This window comes from Globicephala melas, chromosome 4 (genome assembly GCF_963455315.2).
Source record: "Globicephala melas chromosome 4, mGloMel1.2, whole genome shotgun sequence".
NCBI classification, from domain to species: Eukaryota; Metazoa; Chordata; class Mammalia; order Artiodactyla; family Delphinidae; genus Globicephala; species Globicephala melas.
Genome location: NC_083317.1, coordinates 68638349 through 68659091, shown reverse-complemented (window position 1 = coordinate 68659091; position 20743 = coordinate 68638349). Strand labels below are relative to the sequence as shown.

Below are 20743 nucleotides of genomic sequence, written 5' to 3'. Positions count from 1 at the left end.
TGTGGTACGTGAATGCTTAACTTTAAAAAAAACTGTCACGCTATTTCACAGGGGTTGTACCATTTTACATTTCTACCAGCAGCATACGAGAGTTCCAGTTGCTCCATATCCTGTCCAACACTTGGTATGATCACTCTTTAACTTTAGCCATTCTTATGGCTTGTGGTGGGATCTCATTGTGATTTTTAATTTGCTTTTTCCTGATGGCTAATGATGTTGAGCATCTTTTCATGTCCTTATGTGTTATCTGTATATTTTCACCCTGTTTTGGTGAAGTGTCTGTTCAAATCTTGTGCTCATTTTTATTGGGATCTTTACTCATTATCACACTTAGAGTTCTTTTTAGATGCTGCCTACAAATCCTTTACCAGATATGTTTATCTGCAAATAATTTTTCCCAGTCTGTGGCTTGTCTTTTCATTCATTTAACAATGTCTTTTGAAAAGTTCTTGATTTTGCCTAAGTCCAATTTACCAAAAATTTTTTTGAATAATTTGAAAAATAATGAATTTTGCTTTTGGTGTTGTGGTAAAGAAATCTTTGTAACCCAAGGTCACAAAGATTTTCTCCTGTGTACTCTTCTTACAGTTTGAAATTTTACATTTAGGTCTATAATAAATTTTTCTTTTGGCGGGGGGGCTGTGTTGGGTCTTTGCTGCTGTGCGTGGGCTTCTCATTGTGGTGGCTTCTCTTGTTGTGAAGCACGGGCTCTAGGTGCAAAGGCTTCAGCAGTTTTCAGCACGCGGGCTCAGTAGTTGTGGCATGCGGGCGTAGAGTGCACGGGCTTCAGTAGTTGTGGCACGCAGGCTCAGTAGTTGTGGCTTGCGGGCTCTAGAGCACAGGCTCAGTAGTTGTGGCACACGGGCTTAGATGCTCCGTGGCATGTGGGATCTTCCCAGATCAGGGATCGAACACGTGTTCGATCAGCAGGCACCAGGGAAGTCCCTATAATAAATTTTGAGTTAATTTTTATGTGTATGGTGTGAGGCACGGGTGGGCAAACTTTTTCTTAAAGGATCAGACGGTACAGATTCTAGGCTTTGCGGGCCATCCAATCTGTCATAACTACTCAACTCTGCATGTAGTGCAAAAGCAGGCTGAGACAAAAATAAATGACTGTGGCTGTGTTTCAACAAAACTTTATGTCTAAGAACAGGCAGTGGCCACGTCTGGCCCAGTGGTCAGAGTTTGCTGATACCTTCTTTAAATCTTCACACAGCACTGAAACTCCCCAGGCAACACAAGCAGCCCCGTCCGTCCCTGCCTGTTGAGTCTGCTCCTGCCTTGCTTAAAGATCCTTGGTAGGTATCTTGCAAGAGGACGGCAATTTTTCTCATGTACCACCCCTACATTTCTTCATTGCTTTCAGACCTACAAGCAGTGAAGCATATTCTTGTATGCCCCAGAGAACCAAGTACAAAGACTGACTCGGGAAGAGCTGTCTACATGCCAGAATCCCAGGTGGACATAACAAGCTGTTAGGTCATTCAGCTTCTGCATCCTCTGTCTGCTTTGGGTTGACAATAAAAGTCAAGAAGTTTAGGTCAAATTCTGCCCCTCATGCTGTGTAATATTGATCAAGTCACTCTACTTCTCTCTTCCTCCATATCCCCACCTGTGTACAGTGTGGGGCAGGGGGTGGGGGGAGAGCAGAGATTTCTCCTAACACTCTCAAACTGTTACTGCGTCAATAAGAATAAAACAATACATTTCTTACCCATCTGGTTTGCTCTCTACCAGAAAATTCCAAAGCTGCCTTCTCCTTGAACAGCTTTGAAAAACGGTTTTCTTTCTTTTTAAAAGAACTACACAAACGCAAGGTATTGTTACACTTTTCTCTTTTCAAGTAATTCTAGAAAGCCCAGCCCCAGGATTTCACAATCTGTCACTGTCCCTTGGTGCTTCTGCCTGTTGCCAGGGAAAGAGATTATCCTGGCTTGGGGAAGGTCAGCCAGCCCCAGCACGATTGCTAACACGGCTTAGCTCGCCATCCCTAACCACAGATTCACAGTCAGGGCTACAGAGACTGGACTAAACCACTCCAAGGCCAAGCAGAGTGGCCAGTGAGAGGAGAAACAACACTCGGCACCGCTCAAGCGCCTCACAGGCCACTCTAATCACCACCCAAATCACCACCCACGCCTGTGGGAGGGCGCAGCTCTCCAGTCTGCAGGGTAGACAGGCTGCAGTCTGTCAGAATCCTGAAAGAGGGAAGGTCTTTGAGAACAGAGACCTCATCTGCATGGCCCTGGGGGCCCTGCTTTGAACACAGCAGAGATGAAAGGGTAGATCTCCCAGACTACTAGACGAGCTGGTACACACGCAGCACAGACATAAAAATATTTATCACAGTCATCTATAAATGTATGCAAGAGCCTGAGACCCTGAGAGATGTACCTCATTCCATGCTAACCTCTTAAATGAATATCTGGATTTATTAAGAATGACTTTATTAATTCGCTATTATTAAGAATGATTCCCATTTTACATAACGGTGAATAATGTGAAAAGGAATTTCACACCATTGTCCGGATCCTCATAACGAATCGTGAAGGGTAGGAGAGCAGTTACCCTTGCTGGGACGGCAGTTCAGAGAGGTGACGTGTGACTTGTCGGATATCACACAGCTGGAAAGTGGCAGAGCTGGTGTAGAACCTCCAGGTATTCTGACCCCAGGTTTAGCGCTCTTCCCTTAGTCCTCTGTGTTGAGTGGAAGACTGTTTTCTCATCAGGTGGGATGCCTTAATAAGGAAGTACAAGGAGGAAAAGAAAGAGATGAGCTAACTGATGCCTAGAGCCAGCTGAATCGGCTCTGCCTACCAACAGAGAGCCAGCTGATAGGGCCAGATTGGGCCCCAGTCCCGAATCCCCTCTTCTGACTCACATATTGCCCCTGGCTTATATAAAAAAAAAAACAGGTCAGAGTGCAAGCACTGTGTATTCTTTACAAAAGGAATCATCATAGAGAGCTTTGAATAGTCATCTCCCCAAGGGCATCTAAGATCTGGTTCAAACTACACAAACGGGTACGTAAACACAATTTAGGGAGAGATCAGTATACTGTATAAGGTTCATATACACAGGCACTTACATATGCAGATAGACATTGGGGTAATTTGAGACAGGGGATGGGACAAAATAACCTCTGAAGGGTATAGGGGTGATGGTCTCTGACTCTTTCTCTCCCACGCTCTATAAAGGGGTTGTGGACTCACTCTGTGTGTGTGTGTGTGTACTCGTGGAAGAAGATATACACAGTGGGGGAAAGCCTGGTTTTAACACCAAGGCTGAAGTTCAATGATGCTGCTTTCCAAGAAGGTTGCCTTTGACTTTTCTAATGAAAAATTAATAGGCACTTACTTGCTGCTGCCTTTAATTACATTTGCTAAAGACAAGTGTCTGCCAACCGGCATGGCTCTGGCTGTCTTCTGTGCTGGATCTGCTCTCAGCAAAGCTCATTGGTTTGGGAGGAGAAAGGGTGCCATTTTGCCTGAGCAGTTGAAGAGGCAGAAACATCATGGGATGGAAATTGTATCACATTTTCTGCTAATGGATCCCCACCCATAAGCATTCACCTGACAGAGAAGCTGAATCAAACACGCCTTGGTAGAACACGGACCAGGATTCTAAAACTGTGGGTTGAGGACCCCAAAGGACCAAGGAGATTTTGAGAGAGGGCCACTAAGCTTTGTCTGTAGGCATATAAAATGCTCCCGTACAAATACAGAACCACTTTTCTACCGTATATAAACACTACTGGGATTAGTAAAGTATTAATTCATTTACTAAATGAAAATCTAAATTTAGAATAGCTATTTATAATAGCTTTTTACCATTATGAATTTTCTTAACTAAAAGTACATATATACCATGTTGAGGTCCTCGAAAGTTTTTTACCTTAAAAATGAGCCTTCAGGGAATTCCCTGGTAGTCCAATGGTTAGGACTCCATGCTCTCCCAGTTGAGGGCCCAGGTTCAATCCCTGGTCAGGGAACTAAAATCCCACAAGCCATGCGCTACGGCCAGGAGAAAATAAAAAAGAGACTTCATACAGGAAAAGACTAGGAACTTAAAACTAGGGTGTTCCTTCTATAACTAAGCAGGATTACTGAGGGAATGGTCTTTTTGGATCCCACTTTTTCCCCATTTTTAAACAGCTTTATTAAGATATAATTTGCATTCCATAAAGTTCATCCATTTAAAGTATGAAATTCAATTATTCTGTAGTATATTTAGAGTTGTGGAAACATCACCACAATCTTAGAACAGCTTTCACCGTCCCATTGTACTCATTAGCAATTAATCCCCATCTCCTACACCCATTTCCCCTGAGCTCTAGGCACTCAATGATCTCTTTTCTGTTTCTATAGATTTGCCTCTTTGGGACATTTCATATAATACGTGGATCATACAACACGTGGTCTTCTGTGACCAGAGGAATGTTTTGAATCCTCAAAACTCCATCCAGTTGTTGTATATCCAACTCCCACACACACTTCTGTCCCCTTCTCACATCTCCCAGAAGCCTCTTGCTCCCCCGCCTATAAGAATACTTTCTCCTATTAGTTCTCAGCCGTCTGTTTGTTCAAGCAGCACTTGGCATGAGCTGCAAAGCCCATCTCTGCTGGCACTGTGCTGTTCTCCAGCTCCTTCTGTGATTTCCTCACCTCTGACTTCCTGGGGATGGCATCTTGCTGGTATACTTCTTGGGCTCCCCCCACTCGACTATGTGCTGCATAGTTTTCTGCTCGAAATGGGTAATCAGTTTATGTGTGTTGAAAGAATAAGTGACTCATGGGGATGTTCCCATACTTCTAGGAAAAAAGGATTCAGGAGAAAGTGCAAGAAAGCAAAGTCAAGAACAGGAACAAAGATACAGCGTGGAATGTGGGCATTCCAATCCAAAGGGCTGGCAGCTGTGGATCAGGAGTGATCTAGTATTGTGACTAGAGGGCATTAAAAGGCCCTGGGCCGCAAAGGGTCTCCCACTTCCAGCAGCAACTGAAAGAACATGTTAGTCACTCCAGCTGATGGCATTAACGGCCTCCATTACAAAGCAAATGTCAACACCTGGGAGAGTGGCAGATCGAGCTATTATCAGCCATTTCCACCTCAGCTACAATCTGAGCTCTTTGAACATTTCCTCTTCCCTGAGGCCCAGAGGTCTGGAGGTGAGTGTAGAGTCTGGAAAAATCTAGGGCCCAGTTCCCTATGGCCAACTGCACACTTTTATCATCCTTGATTCCCAAGCCAAGGAAGACAGAGGTCAAGAGTAAGATGGCTGATGTTCTTGGTTCCTCCTGAGAGCTCCTGGTGGGGGACGGGCTGGGGTGGAGGATGGCTCCCAGGGACCTCAGCCATCTGTGCCCAATGGCTAAGACACTGGGGCCCAAGCCTCCACAGATGACCTACCCTCAAGACACACAATGTTCCATCCTGTTAGCTACTCTCTGACTTGGGGAGAGTAAGTTAGTTCTTCAAAGGAAAGGTAAGTCATCTAGTCTGAGGTGTCGGACTTGCTCTCAAAATGCAAATATCCAGGGGAGGTTGACACACCTTTGGGGAATTAGATGATCTTTAAGATTCTTTCACCCTTAAGAGAACCTAGGGCTCTTAGAGTTCTTTAATTCCTTGTGAAGAACTCATTACAAGGCAGGGCTCTCCTAGGCAGTAGGCAAAGTTCGCTTTTAACCTCCAATTCCTAACTGGCTGTCATTTCTGCCATCCTCCTTCCTGCTCCCAGGCACCTGTGCCCTTTTCTGGTTCCATTTGCTCTGGAAACTGCTTAGTGGCCCCAACTGTTCTTTCCTTCCTTTCCCTAACTCATTCCTACTCCTAAGGAGCAAGCATCCAAACACATATATATGGAATCTAAAAAAAAAAAAGGTCATGAAGAACCTAGGGGCAGGATGGGAATAAAGACGCAGACCTACTAGAGAATGGACTTGAGGACATAGGGAGGGGGAAGGGTAAGCTGGGACAAAGTGAAAGAGTGGCATGGACATATATACACTACCAAATGTAAAACAGATAGCTAGTGGGAAGCAGCCACATAGCACAGGGAGATCAGCTCTGTGCTTTGTGACCACCTAGAGGGGTGGGATAGGGAGGGTGGGAGGGAGGGAGATGCAAGAGGGAAGAGATATGGGGATATATGTATACGTACAGCTGATTCACTTTGTTGTAAAGCAGAAACTAACACACCATTGTAAAGCAATTATACTCCAATAAAGATGTTAAAAACAAAACAAAACAAAACAAAAAAGAGCAAGCATCCATTCTCTCAGTGAGAGAAACTTGTTTTGGCCTTAGCGGGGGAAGCCTGCTGATTAAATCCACACTAACTTAATAACGACTGGCAGTCCTGGTAAAAGTCCCTCAATCTCCCAGTGGTATCTGCATTCATTTTTTCAACCACTTTCTTGAAATGTAATTTATATACCATAAAGTTTACCCCGTTGGATTAAAGTGCAATTCAATGGTTTTTAGTATATTTCTCGAGTTGTGCGATGATCACCATAATCTAATTTTTTTTTTTTTTTTTTTTTTTTTGCAGTACGCGGGCCTCTCACCGTTGTGGCCTCTCCCGTCGCAGAGCACAGGCTCCGGAGGCGCAGGCTCAGCGGCCATGGCTCACGGGCCCAGCCGCTCCGCGGCATGTGGGATCTTCCCGGACCGGGGCACGAACCCGTGTCCCCTGCATTGGCAGGTGGACTCTCAACCACTGCGCCACCAGGGAAGCCCCATAATCTAATTTTAGAACATTTTCATGACCTTCCCAAAGAAGGAGGGTCATGAAATTTTGTACCCATTAGCCATCACTTCCCATTCCTCCTCTTCTCCAGGCCTAAGCAAACACTAATTTACTTTCTGTCTCTAGATTTTCTGCATTCATTTTTAGGGAATAATTGTCATCCCAAAGCATGACTATCTAATGGTGGGATTTTCAGCATTGTGGGGAAAGTAGTTTTAGGTACAAGAGTATTACTGAGACCCACTTGTACAAATATTTCTAAACATTCTAAAATGTTAATATTCTAATTTCCAAAATGGAGCTATTCTTCCAAAAAGATGGCTGGGGGAAATGAAGAATGAAGTCCTGAAGGGTAACTGAGGTACAAGGGGAAGATGGCTGGAGGTGGGTGGTCTGCAGACCTCCCAAAGGGCCTGCTATGTCCTGAGGTGCATAGGTACCTCCCCTCTGCAAGCCAAGTACTCACTTCAGAGAGAGGCCCGAGGTGGTCAGCCCCTATCGATGACAACGGCCAGGTGCACATCCTGGAGCAGCTCTTCAAAACCTCTGCCTTTTGTTCCTGTGACCCCCACCTTTCTTGGTTTTCATCTGACCTTTGGGACTCCTCCTCTACACGGTGGTTGACCCCTGGGTTTCCTCGTCAGCCCTTCACAGGTGTCCTCCAGCCAATGGCATCATTCCCATCACCATGTCACTTCTGGGCTCCATCAATCAATACATCTGCTCTGCCATAGCTTCCTGACTGGTCCCCTCTGCCCTTGGATCTTGCTTTTCCTATCTCGTTACAACATTGCCAGAGTTTGCCTCCCAGAACATAATGGCCCTTGACACCCCTGTCCCCCAATTCATGGACTCTTCATTGTCTTTAAACTGAAGCCCACCCTCCTCCACATAGCGTTAAAGAGCCCAACCCACCTTCACCCATGGTTGCCAGTCAGTCCCCTCACTCCACCCCACCCTTCAGACTCAATTCCCATCACTAATCCCCAGATGTACCATTTCTTTATCCAACAGACAGCCAAGGGGTCCCTCCTATGTGCCAGGTATGGGGCACAAGAATGAGTAAGATACCAATTCTGCCCTCAAAGAGTTCAGCAGACTGTGGAGACAGCTCTGAAAACAAGTCAAGATAATACAGTGTAACAAGTGCTATAATAGAGATAAAAGCAAGGTGTGCTGGGAACTGAGGAAGGAGTGCCTAGCAGCCTGGGGCGGTGGGGGAGGAAAAGGCATTAGAGAGGCATCGCAGAGATGCTACAGATTTGGTTCGTGCTGGGGGTGCATGTGAAAAGGGTGATCTCTGCAGAGATTTAAAGAGCCGTTACGGTGGCTGGATGATGTGCGGAAGTGGTGGATCGTGAAAGCTAGCAGCGAGGAAGAGGCAGTTTTGGGGACAGTTTTCAGTTGGGTTGTGACAGGCATGATCAGATGGGGACAAAGTGGAGGACAGATTGGAGGGCAAGGAGGGAGAGTTGGTAATTGTCTAGGCAATGAGTAGGGAGGATCTGGGCGAAGGTATTAGCCAGAGAATGTGGAAGAAGAGATAGAAGTGAAAAGACAAGGGCACGGTGGCAGGACTCTGGGAACTGGGATAGGAGGGCTCACCACTCTAAGATCTGGGAGTTTGGGGGATGGTAATTCCACCAGTGGCGAGAAAACAGAGGGAGGAGCAAGCTTCTTGGGGGATGACCTTAGTTTTAGACAAACTGAATCTGGGGTGCTGGTGGATACCAAGGAACATCCATGGGGAGTTCTCCAGTAGATGGGGGTAAGCTTGGAACTGGGAAGGGAGGCAGGGGCTGAAGACTCAGACTTCAGAAATCCTTAGCGAAAAAATGTTTATCCTTTGGCCCAGCAATTCTACTTGTAGGAATTTCTCCTAAGGATACAAGTAAAGATGTGTGTGAAGATTTATCTACAAAAATGCTCATTGTTTATAACAGTAAAACAGTGGAAACTTTACAAACTGCCAAGACAGTGAGAAATGTCCAACAGTAGGGGACTGGTTAAATAAATGATGCTATATTCATGCAATGGAATTCTGTTTGGACAATAAAATGGATATTGTAGATGGATGCTTATTGGCATAAAAATATATCCACAATATTTTGCTAAGTAGAAAAAAGCAGATTCTAAAACTCTTTGTAAAGTCCCATTTTTTGTTAAGAAAAGAATTAAGATGTTAATGGTTCTTTCTAGGTGTTGTAATTATGAATGTGTTTTCTTTTGTCTTTCTCTATTCTACTTTTTACACACTTAATCATACATAGCTTTTGCTATAAGATGATGGTTACTTAAAATTTTTGAATAAAATGGAAAGGAATGACCTAGGGGGAGCTCAGGGAATGAGAAGGGAATCAATGATGGAACCCAATCACATTGAAGGCCATCTGGCTTCTGTCCATGCAGTGTTCCTCCCATATCGTATTTGCTACATGGCTGTGTGGCAGAGTGCAAGGAGCAGACTGAACTTATGTTTCATCCTACTACAAACTCTGGACCCTGGGCAAACTTTGATTCTCTAAGTCTCGGTTTTCTCACCTTTATAGTGGAGAGAATAACATCTTCCTCAAAACGGTTATGCGACAATAAGATGCACAGACATATTGTTGTTGCTTAATAAATATTAGTCCATCCTCCTTTTCTTCTGACTCCTCCTTCTCTGCTGGCCCCAGATTCAACCTCTAGAGTCTTTTTGGCCCTTACAGTGGGAATTAATGCCTCCTCTCTCCAAACTCCCAAAACGCTCTCTTTGGACCTCTATTGAACACTGACTGAACTGTGCTCTGAACTGGAATTAGTGGCTTAGCTCCTCTCCCTCCCTGATTGTAACCAGAGTTGAGTCACCTCTCTATCCCTAAGGCACCTAGCACAGTGCTTTGCACACAGGGGATGCTCTAGGAATGTTTGCTGACTAAATTCATGGTGCTTTTTATGACTTTGCTAATCCTGGATTGATTACTCAAAGGCTGGAATACTCTAGGGTTAGTTTATTCAGATCTCTTGGAATGTTTCTCCTCCCAATTTGTAACTCTGGCAAGGTTTATCTTCCAATTTGCAAAGAGATGACCAACAGAGAAAGAAAGAGAAGCTCACCCAGACCTCTAGCCTCTTTGTCAGAAGCTCTGCAGAGAGAGCTGGAGGAAGAAGAGTAAAGTGAAGGTTGTTTCTCCCTCCCCGGAGTAGAGGTGACACGTCCCCACCCATCCCAGTGTTTAGACTGCTGGAGCTTCCAGCAGGACAGCTTAGGGCCAAGGGGAATTGGATAGGTACATCATTCCACAGGCCTAGGTCCTCTCTGACCCGAAGTAAAGTCCTCTCCACTCCTGCCTGTTTCTCGCTGGCGCTGTGCAGGAGTAACTTGTCCTTCTCTGCCCTCTCCCCCGTCCTCCTCCAGCCGGGGCTCTCCACCCTGCCCTGGGGCGCATCCTTCCGGCTAACACCTTGCTAGGTAGGCTAACACCTTGTTAGGTAGGGAGCCAGCCTGGCGCTGACGAAAGATCTTTCGGTTGCAAGTCAGGAGACCTGTGTGGCCCATGGCAAGTTAATTAGGCTCTGAAGCCTTAGTTTCCGCATTTATAAACTGGGAATAATCACACGGGCCCTGTCCCCTGTCACAACCCAGGGTTATTGAGGGGAATCAAATGAGATTTAAAAAAAAAAGTATGAACGGGCAAAGAGCTCTTCACAAAAGCCAGGTGTTCGTAATTCTGTCTGTGGGGTTCCCTCTGGGTAACTCTCCACCAAAGCGTTCCTGTCCGCCCCGCCCTAGCTGCATCGGCCTCACCCACTGCATCTCCATCTTTCACGTCACTGTCTTCCTGCGCCTCAGAGATACTCAGTCTTTCCATCTCCACCGTCCATTTCCGGGTCTGGCTCTTGGGCCCCTCCGGCCCTGCAGGGACTCTGGTCTTCGTCTCCCTGCGGCAGTCGCTGCCTGGGCGCCCCCAGGCCGGTGCGCCCTCCTTTGGTATAGCCGCCCGGCCAGAGAATCGCCCAATAAGAGCGCCGGACTCAAATATGACAGCTCAGGAAGCGGCCAATCGAGCCGGGCCGGGGAAGGGGGGCGCAGCGCGGGGGCTGAAGTTGGGTTGAATGGGGGGATGGGGATTAAAGGGGGATACAAAAGAGGGGAGCTAGGACTAGGGGCGCAGGAACCCAAGCAAGGGGCGGGGGAGGACCGCACGGCAGCCACGTCCGGCGAAGGGACCACGGGCTGGACGCGGCTCCAGGCGCCAGGGAGGGAGGGGGCGCGGCGAGAATTTTAGGTGAGGAAGGGGAGCTGGGGCCCCCACGGTACCGGGCGCCTCACGAGGCCGGGCCTGAGGATGCCAGCGGGGCGCCGAGGCGGGGGCCGCGGCCCGGCCGTGGGCGGAGGCGGTCGCGCGCCGCTGTGAGCCGAGGCCCGAGCGGCGCGGGGGGCGGGGAGGCGGCGGGAGGAGGGGATGCGGAGGGCGCTCCGGCGGCGGCGGCGGCGGCGGCGGCGGCGGCGGCAACCGGGCGAGAAGGGAGGAGCGGCGCGAGCGGCCGGAGCAGCGCAGGGCCCGAGGCGTGCATGGCGCGCCCTGAGCCCGGCTCCCGCGGGTTCCCCCGCAGCGCCCCCGGGGCGCAGCGGCTCTTGGGCCGGCCCCTCTCGGCCGGCTGCCTCTGAGCGCCGGCCCTCGATCTCTGGATGCCGTGCTCCCTGGGAGAAGCCCGCCTGCGTTGGGGCGGAACGGCGGCGGTACTGCGCCGGATTCCGCCCTCAGCTTAGTCCTTCTGCGCCCGGCAGCGGCGGGCCCGCAGCCGGCGGCGAGGAGCCTGGAGCTTGCGGAGCCGGCGCGACAGCCCTCCTGGGCCAGCGGGTCCGGGCCAGCTCCGCTCCGTTTTGGGGGAAGGGGGAGGTGAGAGGGGAAGGGCCGCGCTGCAGGAGCCGGTCCTCTTCCCCGCCCCCCTGCGCGGACACGCTGAAGGCTGGGCTCGGCTTTCTAGGGGGCCAAGCTCCACTCTCAACGCGGGAGGTGGGGGATGCGGGCGACGGCCCCCTTGGGCTCCAGGACCCTCCCCCCAGGGCTCGGGAGCTGTTGCTCCGCCCGCCGCCCCCTCCCCCGTCCTCTCCACCCCCCCATCCCACCTCCCCACCCCTCGTAAGAAAATAATGCTGGCTGGCGCCCGCACCTCCCAGTCGCTCCCAGTCCGCCGCGAGGAAAGGGCGCCCGCTTGGTCTCCACGCCGGGACCCCTACCGAGCCGCCCTAGCTGCCGCCTCGCCGCGTGTGCCGCTGGGCTCCGCTTAGGCAGAATCTGCGAGCGCCGCGCCCGGGCATTGCCAGCTCCGGGGAGGCGCCGCCCGCAAGGACACCTCTCCGTCCCGCCTCGTCCGCAACTCCGGTCCTTGTCGAGCTCGACGCGAGCCAGGAGTCCGGACGTCCCTCTGCGCGCAGCTCAGGAGCTCGAGTAGTCCCCGCTGCCCCAGCTCGGAGCCAACTCCATCTCGGACCTGGGACTCCTGACGCGGATTCTCAGCCACTTCTCACCTCGGGGCTGTGCCTGCCTCCCGCTTGCTCTCCCGCTGCCCTCCTTCTCCGCTCAGGACGGGGGTGCCAAGATGCCCCGCTACTGCCCAGGGCCCCGGGCCGCCCCCGACGTGTGACCCCAGCCTGGTCCCCCTGCTCGGCCGTCCGCCCTCCCCTTGGAGAACCCCGGCCCGGCCCCCGGGGGAGGAGGAAGAAGACGACGAGGCCGAGGGGGGGATGTCCAGCTCCAAAAGCGTGAGCCCCCCGGGCTACGCGGCGCAGACAGCGGCGGCGCCGGCGTCCCGGGGAGGCCCGGAACACCGCTCGGCGTGGGGCGAGGCCGACTCCCGCGCCAATGGCTACCCCCACGCCCCCGGGGGTTCGGCCCGCGGCTCCACCAAGAAACCCGGGGGGACGGTGACCCCGCAGCAGCAGCAGCAGCAGCGCCTGGCCAGCCGCTGGCGCAGCGACGACGACGACGATCCTCCGCTGAGTGGCGATGACCCCCTGGCTGGGGGCTTCGGCTTCAGTTTCCGTTCCAAGTCGGCCTGGCAGGAGCGCGGCGGCGACGACTGCGGTCGCGGCAGCCGGCGGCAGCGGCGGGGCGCGGCCGGCGGGGGCAGCACCCGGGCGCCCCCTGCGGGCGGCGGCGGCGGCTCGGCGGCGGCGGCGGCGGCGGCCGCAGCTGGCGGGACGGAGGTGCGCCCCCGTTCTGTGGAGCTGGGTCTGGAGGAGCGGCGGGGCAAGGGCCGCGCGGCCGACGAGCTGGAGGCCGGCGCCGTCGAGGAAGACGAGGGTTCCGGAGATGGCGGCAGCTTGGCGGGCTCGGGCGCGGGGCCTGGCGCGGTGCTTTCGCTGGGCGCCTGCTGCCTGGCACTGCTGCAGATATTCCGCTCGAAGAAGTTCCCGTCGGACAAGCTGGAGCGGCTGTACCAGCGCTACTTCTTCCGTCTGAACCAGAGCAGCCTCACTATGCTCATGGCTGTGCTGGTGCTTGTGTGCCTCGTCATGTTGGCCTTCCACGCGGCACGGCCCCCGCTGCAGCTGCCCTACCTGGTCGTGCTGGCGGCTGCCGTGGGTGTGATCCTCGTCATGGCCGTGCTCTGCAACCGTGCCGCCTTCCACCAGGACCACATGGGCCTGGCCTGCTACGCGCTCATCGCCGTGGTGCTGGCTGTCCAGGTGGTGGGCCTGCTGCTGCCTCAGCCGCGCAGCGCCTCCGAGGGCATCTGGTGGACTGTGTTCTTCATCTATACCATCTACACGCTGCTGCCCGTGCGCATGCGGGCCGCGGTACTCAGCGGGGTGCTCCTGTCTGCCCTCCACCTGGCCATCGCCCTGCGCACCAACGCCCAGGACCAGTTCCTGCTCAAGCAGGTAGGGGCCCACCTGGGCATAGGGACTGGATAGTGGGGTGCGCAGGCCTAGGCCTGACTCCAAAGAAAGGCAACCCACTTTCACCCTTTAAAGTGGTGAAAAGAGCCAGAAAGACATGGCTGTGTCAGCTGTGTGGTGTCTTCTAGCCCCCGAACCCCCTCTGAGCCCCATCATCTTCCTCTACAAAAAGTGCTCTTGTATGTAATGTTCCCGCTGGTAGAAGACACACCAAACCTTAGCCATTATTGTAGGGATGCTAATGAGGAAGAGTTGGAGGAGAAAATGCTATGGAGAGGTCCCCTTCTCTTCCTGTGGTCTGTCTCTGTATATAAAAGGCCCCTGACAAAAGTGGCTGGCCCCTGTAGCAGCCTCCCCGCTCCTGAGGGTCACTGATGGTTTGTTAACCGAATGTCCTGGATGAAGGGTTGGGGAGGGGAGACCCTGGGCGCCCCTTGCCCAGTCTTTGGGAGGGGAAATGATATAATCCTGCCAGTTGTCTGGGACTGGGGGTTCGGGAGCTGGAGATATTTCTGAACTTGAGGGAGGACTGACAAGTTTGTTTCATCTGTGAAAGTGCCCCAAGCCAAAAAGCTGCCTTCAGCAAAGGTGGGAAGGAACCTTTGTGTGTGGTGACGGTCCCCCTCCTGGCCTGAGCAGAAAGCTAGTGTTGGAAGTCGTGACCCCTTCCCACCTTGGGTGCTCCTGGTGGTTGCTTATGGTGGGGGCTTTTAACCCTCCTGGGACGGGTTAGGCGAGCCTTGAACGGTAGGCTTAGGAGGAGATAAAACTTCTCCCTGGTTAACTGGTGACTCCCCAGAAGACTTGTGGGAGAGAGGTGTGCTTGCCATGGCGACCTTGGGTGAGACCGGCTCCTCTGACATGCACACCTTCCCCCTTAGCGGTCCCCTTGTCTGTGGCTCCATGGGCCTCATCCATTGGCCCCTGCTGAGCCTGCTTGGTTGCAGTGCAACCTACTTGGCTGTGAGAGTCAAGTGGGCCTTTGCTGCAGGCCAGTCTCCTGACTGTGGAACCTAGTGCATCCCCCGACCTCTCTCCAGGCAACTGCATCCTCTAACAGAACTTAACTCTATTCCATTGTCATTGCCTTCCTCCTCCCCACTTCTAGTGCCTTTTCTCAGACTTCAATCTTGTTGGGTACTGCGTCTTTCTTGAGGGGTTCTCCCGTGCCCCCTGGCTTCCTGGGTATCATACTCTCCCACAGGGAATACTGTGGGCTTCATGGCGCTGGGCTCTCGCCGCACCTCCAAGGTGCTCTGTGACTGGGAGGGAGGGAGCCTACAACCTCTCTGGGCCCCGGGTTCCTTGCCTAGTAAATGAGAGGCTTATGCATGCCCCTTCCAGTTCCAGCCCCTCTGTGCCAATCCTAACCTTCTGCAAGGAGCTCCTCTTTGCATTCCAGCCATACTGGCCTCTCCCTCTTTTGCATGGCCAACAATGGAGTCAGAGCCACAGAGTGGGGCACTTACTTATTCCCCAGTACCCCTTGGTTTTATTCCCCATCCAATGTAAGCTCCTTGGATGCAGGAATCCTGAGGTGTGTGTGTTTTTCCTTCTCTACCCTCTCTCCCTTGTCTAGCACAGTGTAGGGTACTTAGTAGGGACTTAATAACTGCTTAACAATTTGATAGTGTTCCAGTAGGTGAAGTAGTTGGGCTTGTTGATGCTGACTTAAAGTTTTTCTGATCTGGGATCAGAAGGAAATAAAATCTTTAGAGATCAGCTTTGAACTTAAGAGAACAACCTATTGAGAGCTGGTTAAAAGAAAGTTAACTACTATTGTTAGTGCTTATAAAGGATCCAAATGTTTTGACCTGGGACCCAAGCTCTCACATGAGTATTATACCTTTGGGGGTTGTTCCTGGCTTGGATGGGAGGCAGGTTGCTTGGGTGGATATAGCTTTTCTACAGAAAGAAAGGCATGACATCCACATGGAGCAGCAGAGATTTCCAGGATCATTCAGAGTATTTACTGAACCAGACTTGGGACTCAGGGTCTGATTATAGCCCTAGGAAATCCTAGATGTGTGATTTTAGGAGACTGGAGTCAGATCCCAGGACAGGAGTGCTGGACTAGGGAGCTCCGTCTCCATCTTAGCATGAAGATGCCATTGCAGCAACAAGAGTTGGCTGACTGACTTCCCCATCTAGTTCCTCAGGCCTGTCCCTCTCCCTTCTCTCCCCACCTCCACCACCTCCCACCCCATGCTTCTTTTACCCATTATGGTCTTCAGACCTTCCCTTGTCTGTAGGCTTTTGGATGGGTTTGCACTTAACTTCTCATGACCTACTCTGCTGAGTATAGCAGAGCTTGTTAGGAATGGTCTACGATAACAGAATGCAAGCATCCTTTCTATTTGACTTCAGAGAAAACTGTATCTTTTTTGGTTTGTATTTGACTTGCCTTTCTGTTTATGTCTGATATAAACTTTGTATTTCTTGAGCAAACCCTATTGGATGGTGGGAAATATTAGTGGGACAGTCAAGCGTTATCCTCTGCCTCAGGTTACCCCAGAGCAGCAGGTGTTAGAAGATGGCTTGCATTAGATGCCTTGTTCTTTTCTTTGGTGAAGATACACATCCAGGGGAATGGGGCAGCAGTATGTGGCCTCTAATGCGGGGGCTTTGGGAATTTGGGCCCTCAGGAAACTGTGTTGGCATTTTCCACTTCTCCTGAGAGGCTGGCCCCCTTGCTCCTACAGCCTAGATCTTCAACATCAGTATCTGATCTGGATTATTTTTTTTCCCTGGCCCCTCTTCTCTTTGGGGCTCTTCCCTTTGCTCCAATTAGGAGGAGAGACATCTAGTATCTCATCTGGTGCCTCTTGAGAGAGCGGAGAGGCAAGGTGGGGCAGCCCTTTTGGGGGATGATGTTTCTTCCTTTTGCTACATCTCCTGATCTAGCTCTTCCCCTGGTATTCATCCCCCTCCCCCTGCTCTTTTTCTGTCCCTTCCTTTCTCTTGCCTCCCCCTTCAGTCCCCTGTTGTTCTCTGCCTACCTCTCCTCTCCTCTGCCTGCCTGCTTTTCTGCTTCCCCATCTCTTACTTCCCATTTGCAGCCTCTCAGCCTCGCCTTCTATGCTCGCCTCACTGTCGTCTCCTTGGTGGGGTACAGTAGGGGCGTCACGGGTTGTCTTTTTTCTCCTTCTTTGCCTGTTAGAAGTCCCTCTGCTACACCCATACCATAAATAACACTCAAGCATCTGCCAAACACATTCCTCACTTGTGTTAATAGGCTGCAATGATGCTGGAGCCTGTTGCCATGGCAACCTCATTTTTGTTTGACTGTATCCCACTCTGCTACATAAAGCCTCTGCATGCACTCACAAACAAGTACACTCACACAACTATTGCACGTGCTTAACTATTAGAGATTATTTTGGAGAAAACATCTTTGGGCCCCATGGGGGTGGGCAGTCATTTGGCCAAGGAGATGAACGTCTCTGCTTGTCCAGTGTTACTCTAGGAGGTGATAATGGATGCAGGAGCTCTTTGAAAAGTAGAGAGTCCTGTTCAGATGTGGGGTATTATTCTGCAGCCACATTAAACCCACCTGACATGATTTCTGAAAAGAAGGTTCCGACCCTGTGTGGGTCCCCGTGAGCTTGGGAGTGATGTCAGAGGTTGCCTTTGTGGTGTGGGCTGGCCCGTCCCTACCCAGCTATCATCAGCTCCTTCCTCTCTTCCCCCTAACCCTTTTGGAGAAACTCAGTGATTTCCTGCATTTCTGCCTTTGTGCCTGTTGGAACACACAACTCTCACCAGTTGTTCCAGAGATCAGAAAGGCACAGGTGCTGTGTGGGTGATGTTCTGTGACCATGAGCACGTGTGAGTGTCTAAACTGAGGAGTCTGGGGCTGGATGGGGGTGGGGAAGCAGACCAAGAAGTGCCTGCTGTGGCTGCTGAGGGGTGGGTGCCTGGGTCCGTGTGTGGGAGTGTGTCTGTCACGTGGGCTGGCCCCAGTGTGTACGTGCATGCATGTGCATATGGATGTATGTGTGTGTGTGTGTATCTATCTGTCTGTCGTGTGGGCTGGCCTGGGTGGTGGAGGGGGGCCCAGGGAAGCCTTTGTGTTGACTTTGAAAGGAGATCATCACAGCTCTGTCCTGTTTATTCTCGGTTGGTGGCTGGCTTCCTATGGCTGTTTGCATTTCTTATTCTGGGCCTTGATTGACTTTCCGACCTTGACCTCTGGCTCCTCAGGGAAATACCCTGGATGCACACGCCCCCCCCCCCCTTATCATAATGAGGCTGGGGGCTAGACTCGAGTGGTCAGCCCACTCCATGGAGTCCCATGGCTCCATGGAGTCCTACCCTTCCCTTTCAAAAACGCAAGCTGCCCACTCACTCAGCCATCCGGTGAGCCCCGTGGAGAGCTGGCCCCTCGCTCTGGAACTTGGTCCAGAGGCCTGTGCAGTGGGTTACTGTGTGCACTGCTCCAGCCACTGCCTCCCTGCCCACGGAGGGGTGGGAGGACGGGGTGGTGGTATGGAAGAGGACACACACTTTCACAACTCCGGGAATAGTCTGCCGCCAGTTACTTCCCCCATCACCCCCATTTCTGGAAGAGAGAAATCTGGCCATAGTGAACCCCAGCAGCAACTGCAGGCTGGGGTGGGAGGCGGGCTCTGAGTTTGTAGCCGGGGAGGGTCTGCTTGTCTTGCCTCAACGATAATTGTATTTGCCGATTATATTTGCTAATTATTTTCAATGATTATGTTGCCTTCTTCTCTATGCAGCGGGAAGCGGGTGCTTGGAGGGGAGCAGAAGCCTCTGGGGTGGGGGTCGAGCAGAGCTTCTAGATGGAGGGTCATCTTGTGCCTCGAGGCCTGTGGGGGGGACTTCTGGAATGGCAGAGACCCAGCCGAGGAGCAGAACGATAAGCTGCTGTACTTGTGGCAATGTTGACTGTTAATAATTCAATCTAAGTTTTGATCTGGAGCAAGAGCATGAGGTCTGCGTGCTGTGCAACACGGAACAGCGTGCTCGTGTGTGTCTGTAAAGAGGACACAGACGATGTATTAAACCCCAGCTCGGAAACCTGCCCAGCCTCACAGAAGAGTTTTAAGTATCAGTGTAAAAGGCCTGGACAGAAGCTCTCCTGTGCAGACAGGCCCTGGCCACGGATCACTCTGTCAGAGGGTGCAGCTGGCAGCAGAAGCAGAGCTGTGGCCCTTGCTGGGCCTGGCCTCGTGCTCTCCCGAGAGGTGCGGATGGAGCGCCCTCCTCGGTTCCAGCCAGGGGTGGGGTGAGTGTTGGGAGAGGGGACCGAGGTGGGAGCCTCTCTGTGACTGTACCAGTCTCTTGCTGGGTGACTTCCTGTCCACGGCTGTCCGCTTGGCACCTCCGTTAACTTTATTTATCTCGTGGTGGGTCCAGTTTGTGGTCGTTTACTTCCCAGGAGCATCGCCTGTGTTGGGAATGGAAACAGTTTGCCCCAGGAGCTCCAATGTGCTGGTGCCCATAAATCCTTTGGGTGCAGTTACATAAGTCACACTTTAGCGTATCGTACCCTTCTTTCATCCCTGCCTGTGAGAGGTGGGGGGAGCTCGCTAGTGGAAGGCAGGGTCAGTGTTGGTTTTTTGGTTTTTTAAAAAAATAAATTTATTTATTTATTTTTGGCCGCGTTGGGTCTTCGTTGCTGCGCGCGGGCTTTCTCTAGTTGTGGCGAGCGGGAGCTACTCTTCGTTGCGGTGCACGGGCTTCTCGTTGCGGTGGCTTCTCTTGTTGCGGAGCACGGGCACTAGGCATGCGGGCTTCAGTAGTTGTGCCTCGCGGGCTCTAGAGCACAGGCTCAGTAGTTGTGGTTCTTGGGCTTAGTTGCTCCGCGGCATGTGGGATCTTCCTGGACCAGGGCTCGAACCCGTGTCCCTTGCATTGGCAGGTGGATTCTTAATCACTGCGACACTAGGCAAGTCCTAGTGTTGATTTTCTCTCCCAAACACGAAACTCCATGAAGATGATCGGAAAGCCCTACTTCCGCCCACACTCCCCCCCACATTTTCTCCAGGCAATGTCCAAACGTGGGGCAGGGGAGATCTCTCTTTATAACATTGAACAAAATCTAGGAGTTTCTAGTTAATGGACCATGAGCTTCATGTGGACCTGCATTTTGGTCTGGCTGTTAGAAAAGACCAGTGGGGTCTTGGTTAGGCTTATGGGCATATCCGGTTCATAGGAAGATTGAGGCCAGATCTGAAATACTATGTTTGATTCTAGAATTTAGAGGAGGGTACCAGATTGGTAAGGGGACTGGAAACCTTGACTTCTGAGAGAACACTTGAAAGGGTGGGAGATGTTTAGCTGGGAAGACAGCAGACTGTACAAAGGTGAGAAGGCAGAGACATGGGCAAAGTGTTAGTTATTGCTGGGATCCCTGTTGTCACATGTTAGAAGAGGGACTAAGTTTATTTTCGGTTACTCCCAAGGGCAGAGTTGGGGCAAATGGGTGGAAACAGTAGACAGATTTCAGCTCCAGGTAGAAGATACCTTTCTAGCCTTTGGGGTTGCAGCCGTCAAACCAGATGCCTCCTGAGGTAGCCAGCTGTGTCAGTGGAGGTGTTCAAGGGGAGACTGGATGGCTGACTGCCAGGCCTGTTACTGAGAAAGTGGAAGGCTCCGCTTCCAAAGATCTGGGGCGGGTCCCAGGAAGGGGTCTATTTTTTCAACAGCGTGGATTTAGTTTTCCAAGCTCTCCAGCTGATATTGTTGATCAACTCTTAGGTCTGGGATCATTGGCTAAGATAGCCGCTCAGGTCACACCCAACCCTCGAATTCTGTGGTTTCACGTCTTACCACGGCATGAATGCCTGCTGCAGTCTGTTGGAGTGTCCTATCGTCATGCCCAGCTCAGCCTCTGTTTAAAAGAAAGTCACTGCAGGCCCATTAGGAGATGTCCAGGTGGGGCTGGCAAGTGGACTGATGTAGGATGCAGAGCTGGAAGGCGATTGGTAATGGTGACGTAGGGTGGGAAGGGTGGCCCAGACCTGGACACATATTCTCCTCTCATCCTGCCTCCCAGCTGTTCCCATCCCCCAACTCTTGTTTGAGGCAAAGCAGTCTGTGGCTCAGCACTGGCGGTGGTAGGGGTCAGCAGAAAG

The 20743-nt window shown here is 51.7% G+C and overlaps 1 protein-coding gene and 1 long non-coding RNA gene across 6 annotated transcripts in view; one reads left to right on the top strand and one right to left on the bottom strand.

Moving 5' to 3' along the window:
- Positions 1-1251: 1251 nt before the first annotated feature.
- Positions 1252-11134, bottom strand: LOC132597247 (uncharacterized). Of its 5 annotated transcripts, XR_009563716.1 has the most exons (5): positions 8486-11134; positions 7751-7867; positions 3898-4016; positions 3361-3490; positions 1252-2741 (listed from the first exon to the last, which is right to left on the bottom strand). It is a non-coding gene; the product is annotated as an uncharacterized lncRNA (long non-coding RNA). The 5 variants fall into 5 exon arrangements; XR_009563715.1 differs by having other exon boundaries at positions 7221-11134; XR_011377423.1 differs by having other exon boundaries at positions 7751-11134.
- Positions 11135-11245: 111 nt separating this feature from the next.
- The window catches only part of ADCY5 (adenylate cyclase 5), a 153099-nt gene continuing 143601 nt past the window's right edge, over positions 11246-20743 (top strand). The window contains exon 1 of the mRNA XM_030858428.3: positions 11246-13625. Coding sequence (XP_030714288.2) covers positions 12486-13625 — 1140 coding nt within the window. The 5' untranslated portion in view covers positions 11246-12485. The remainder of the gene's footprint in view (positions 13626-20743) is intronic.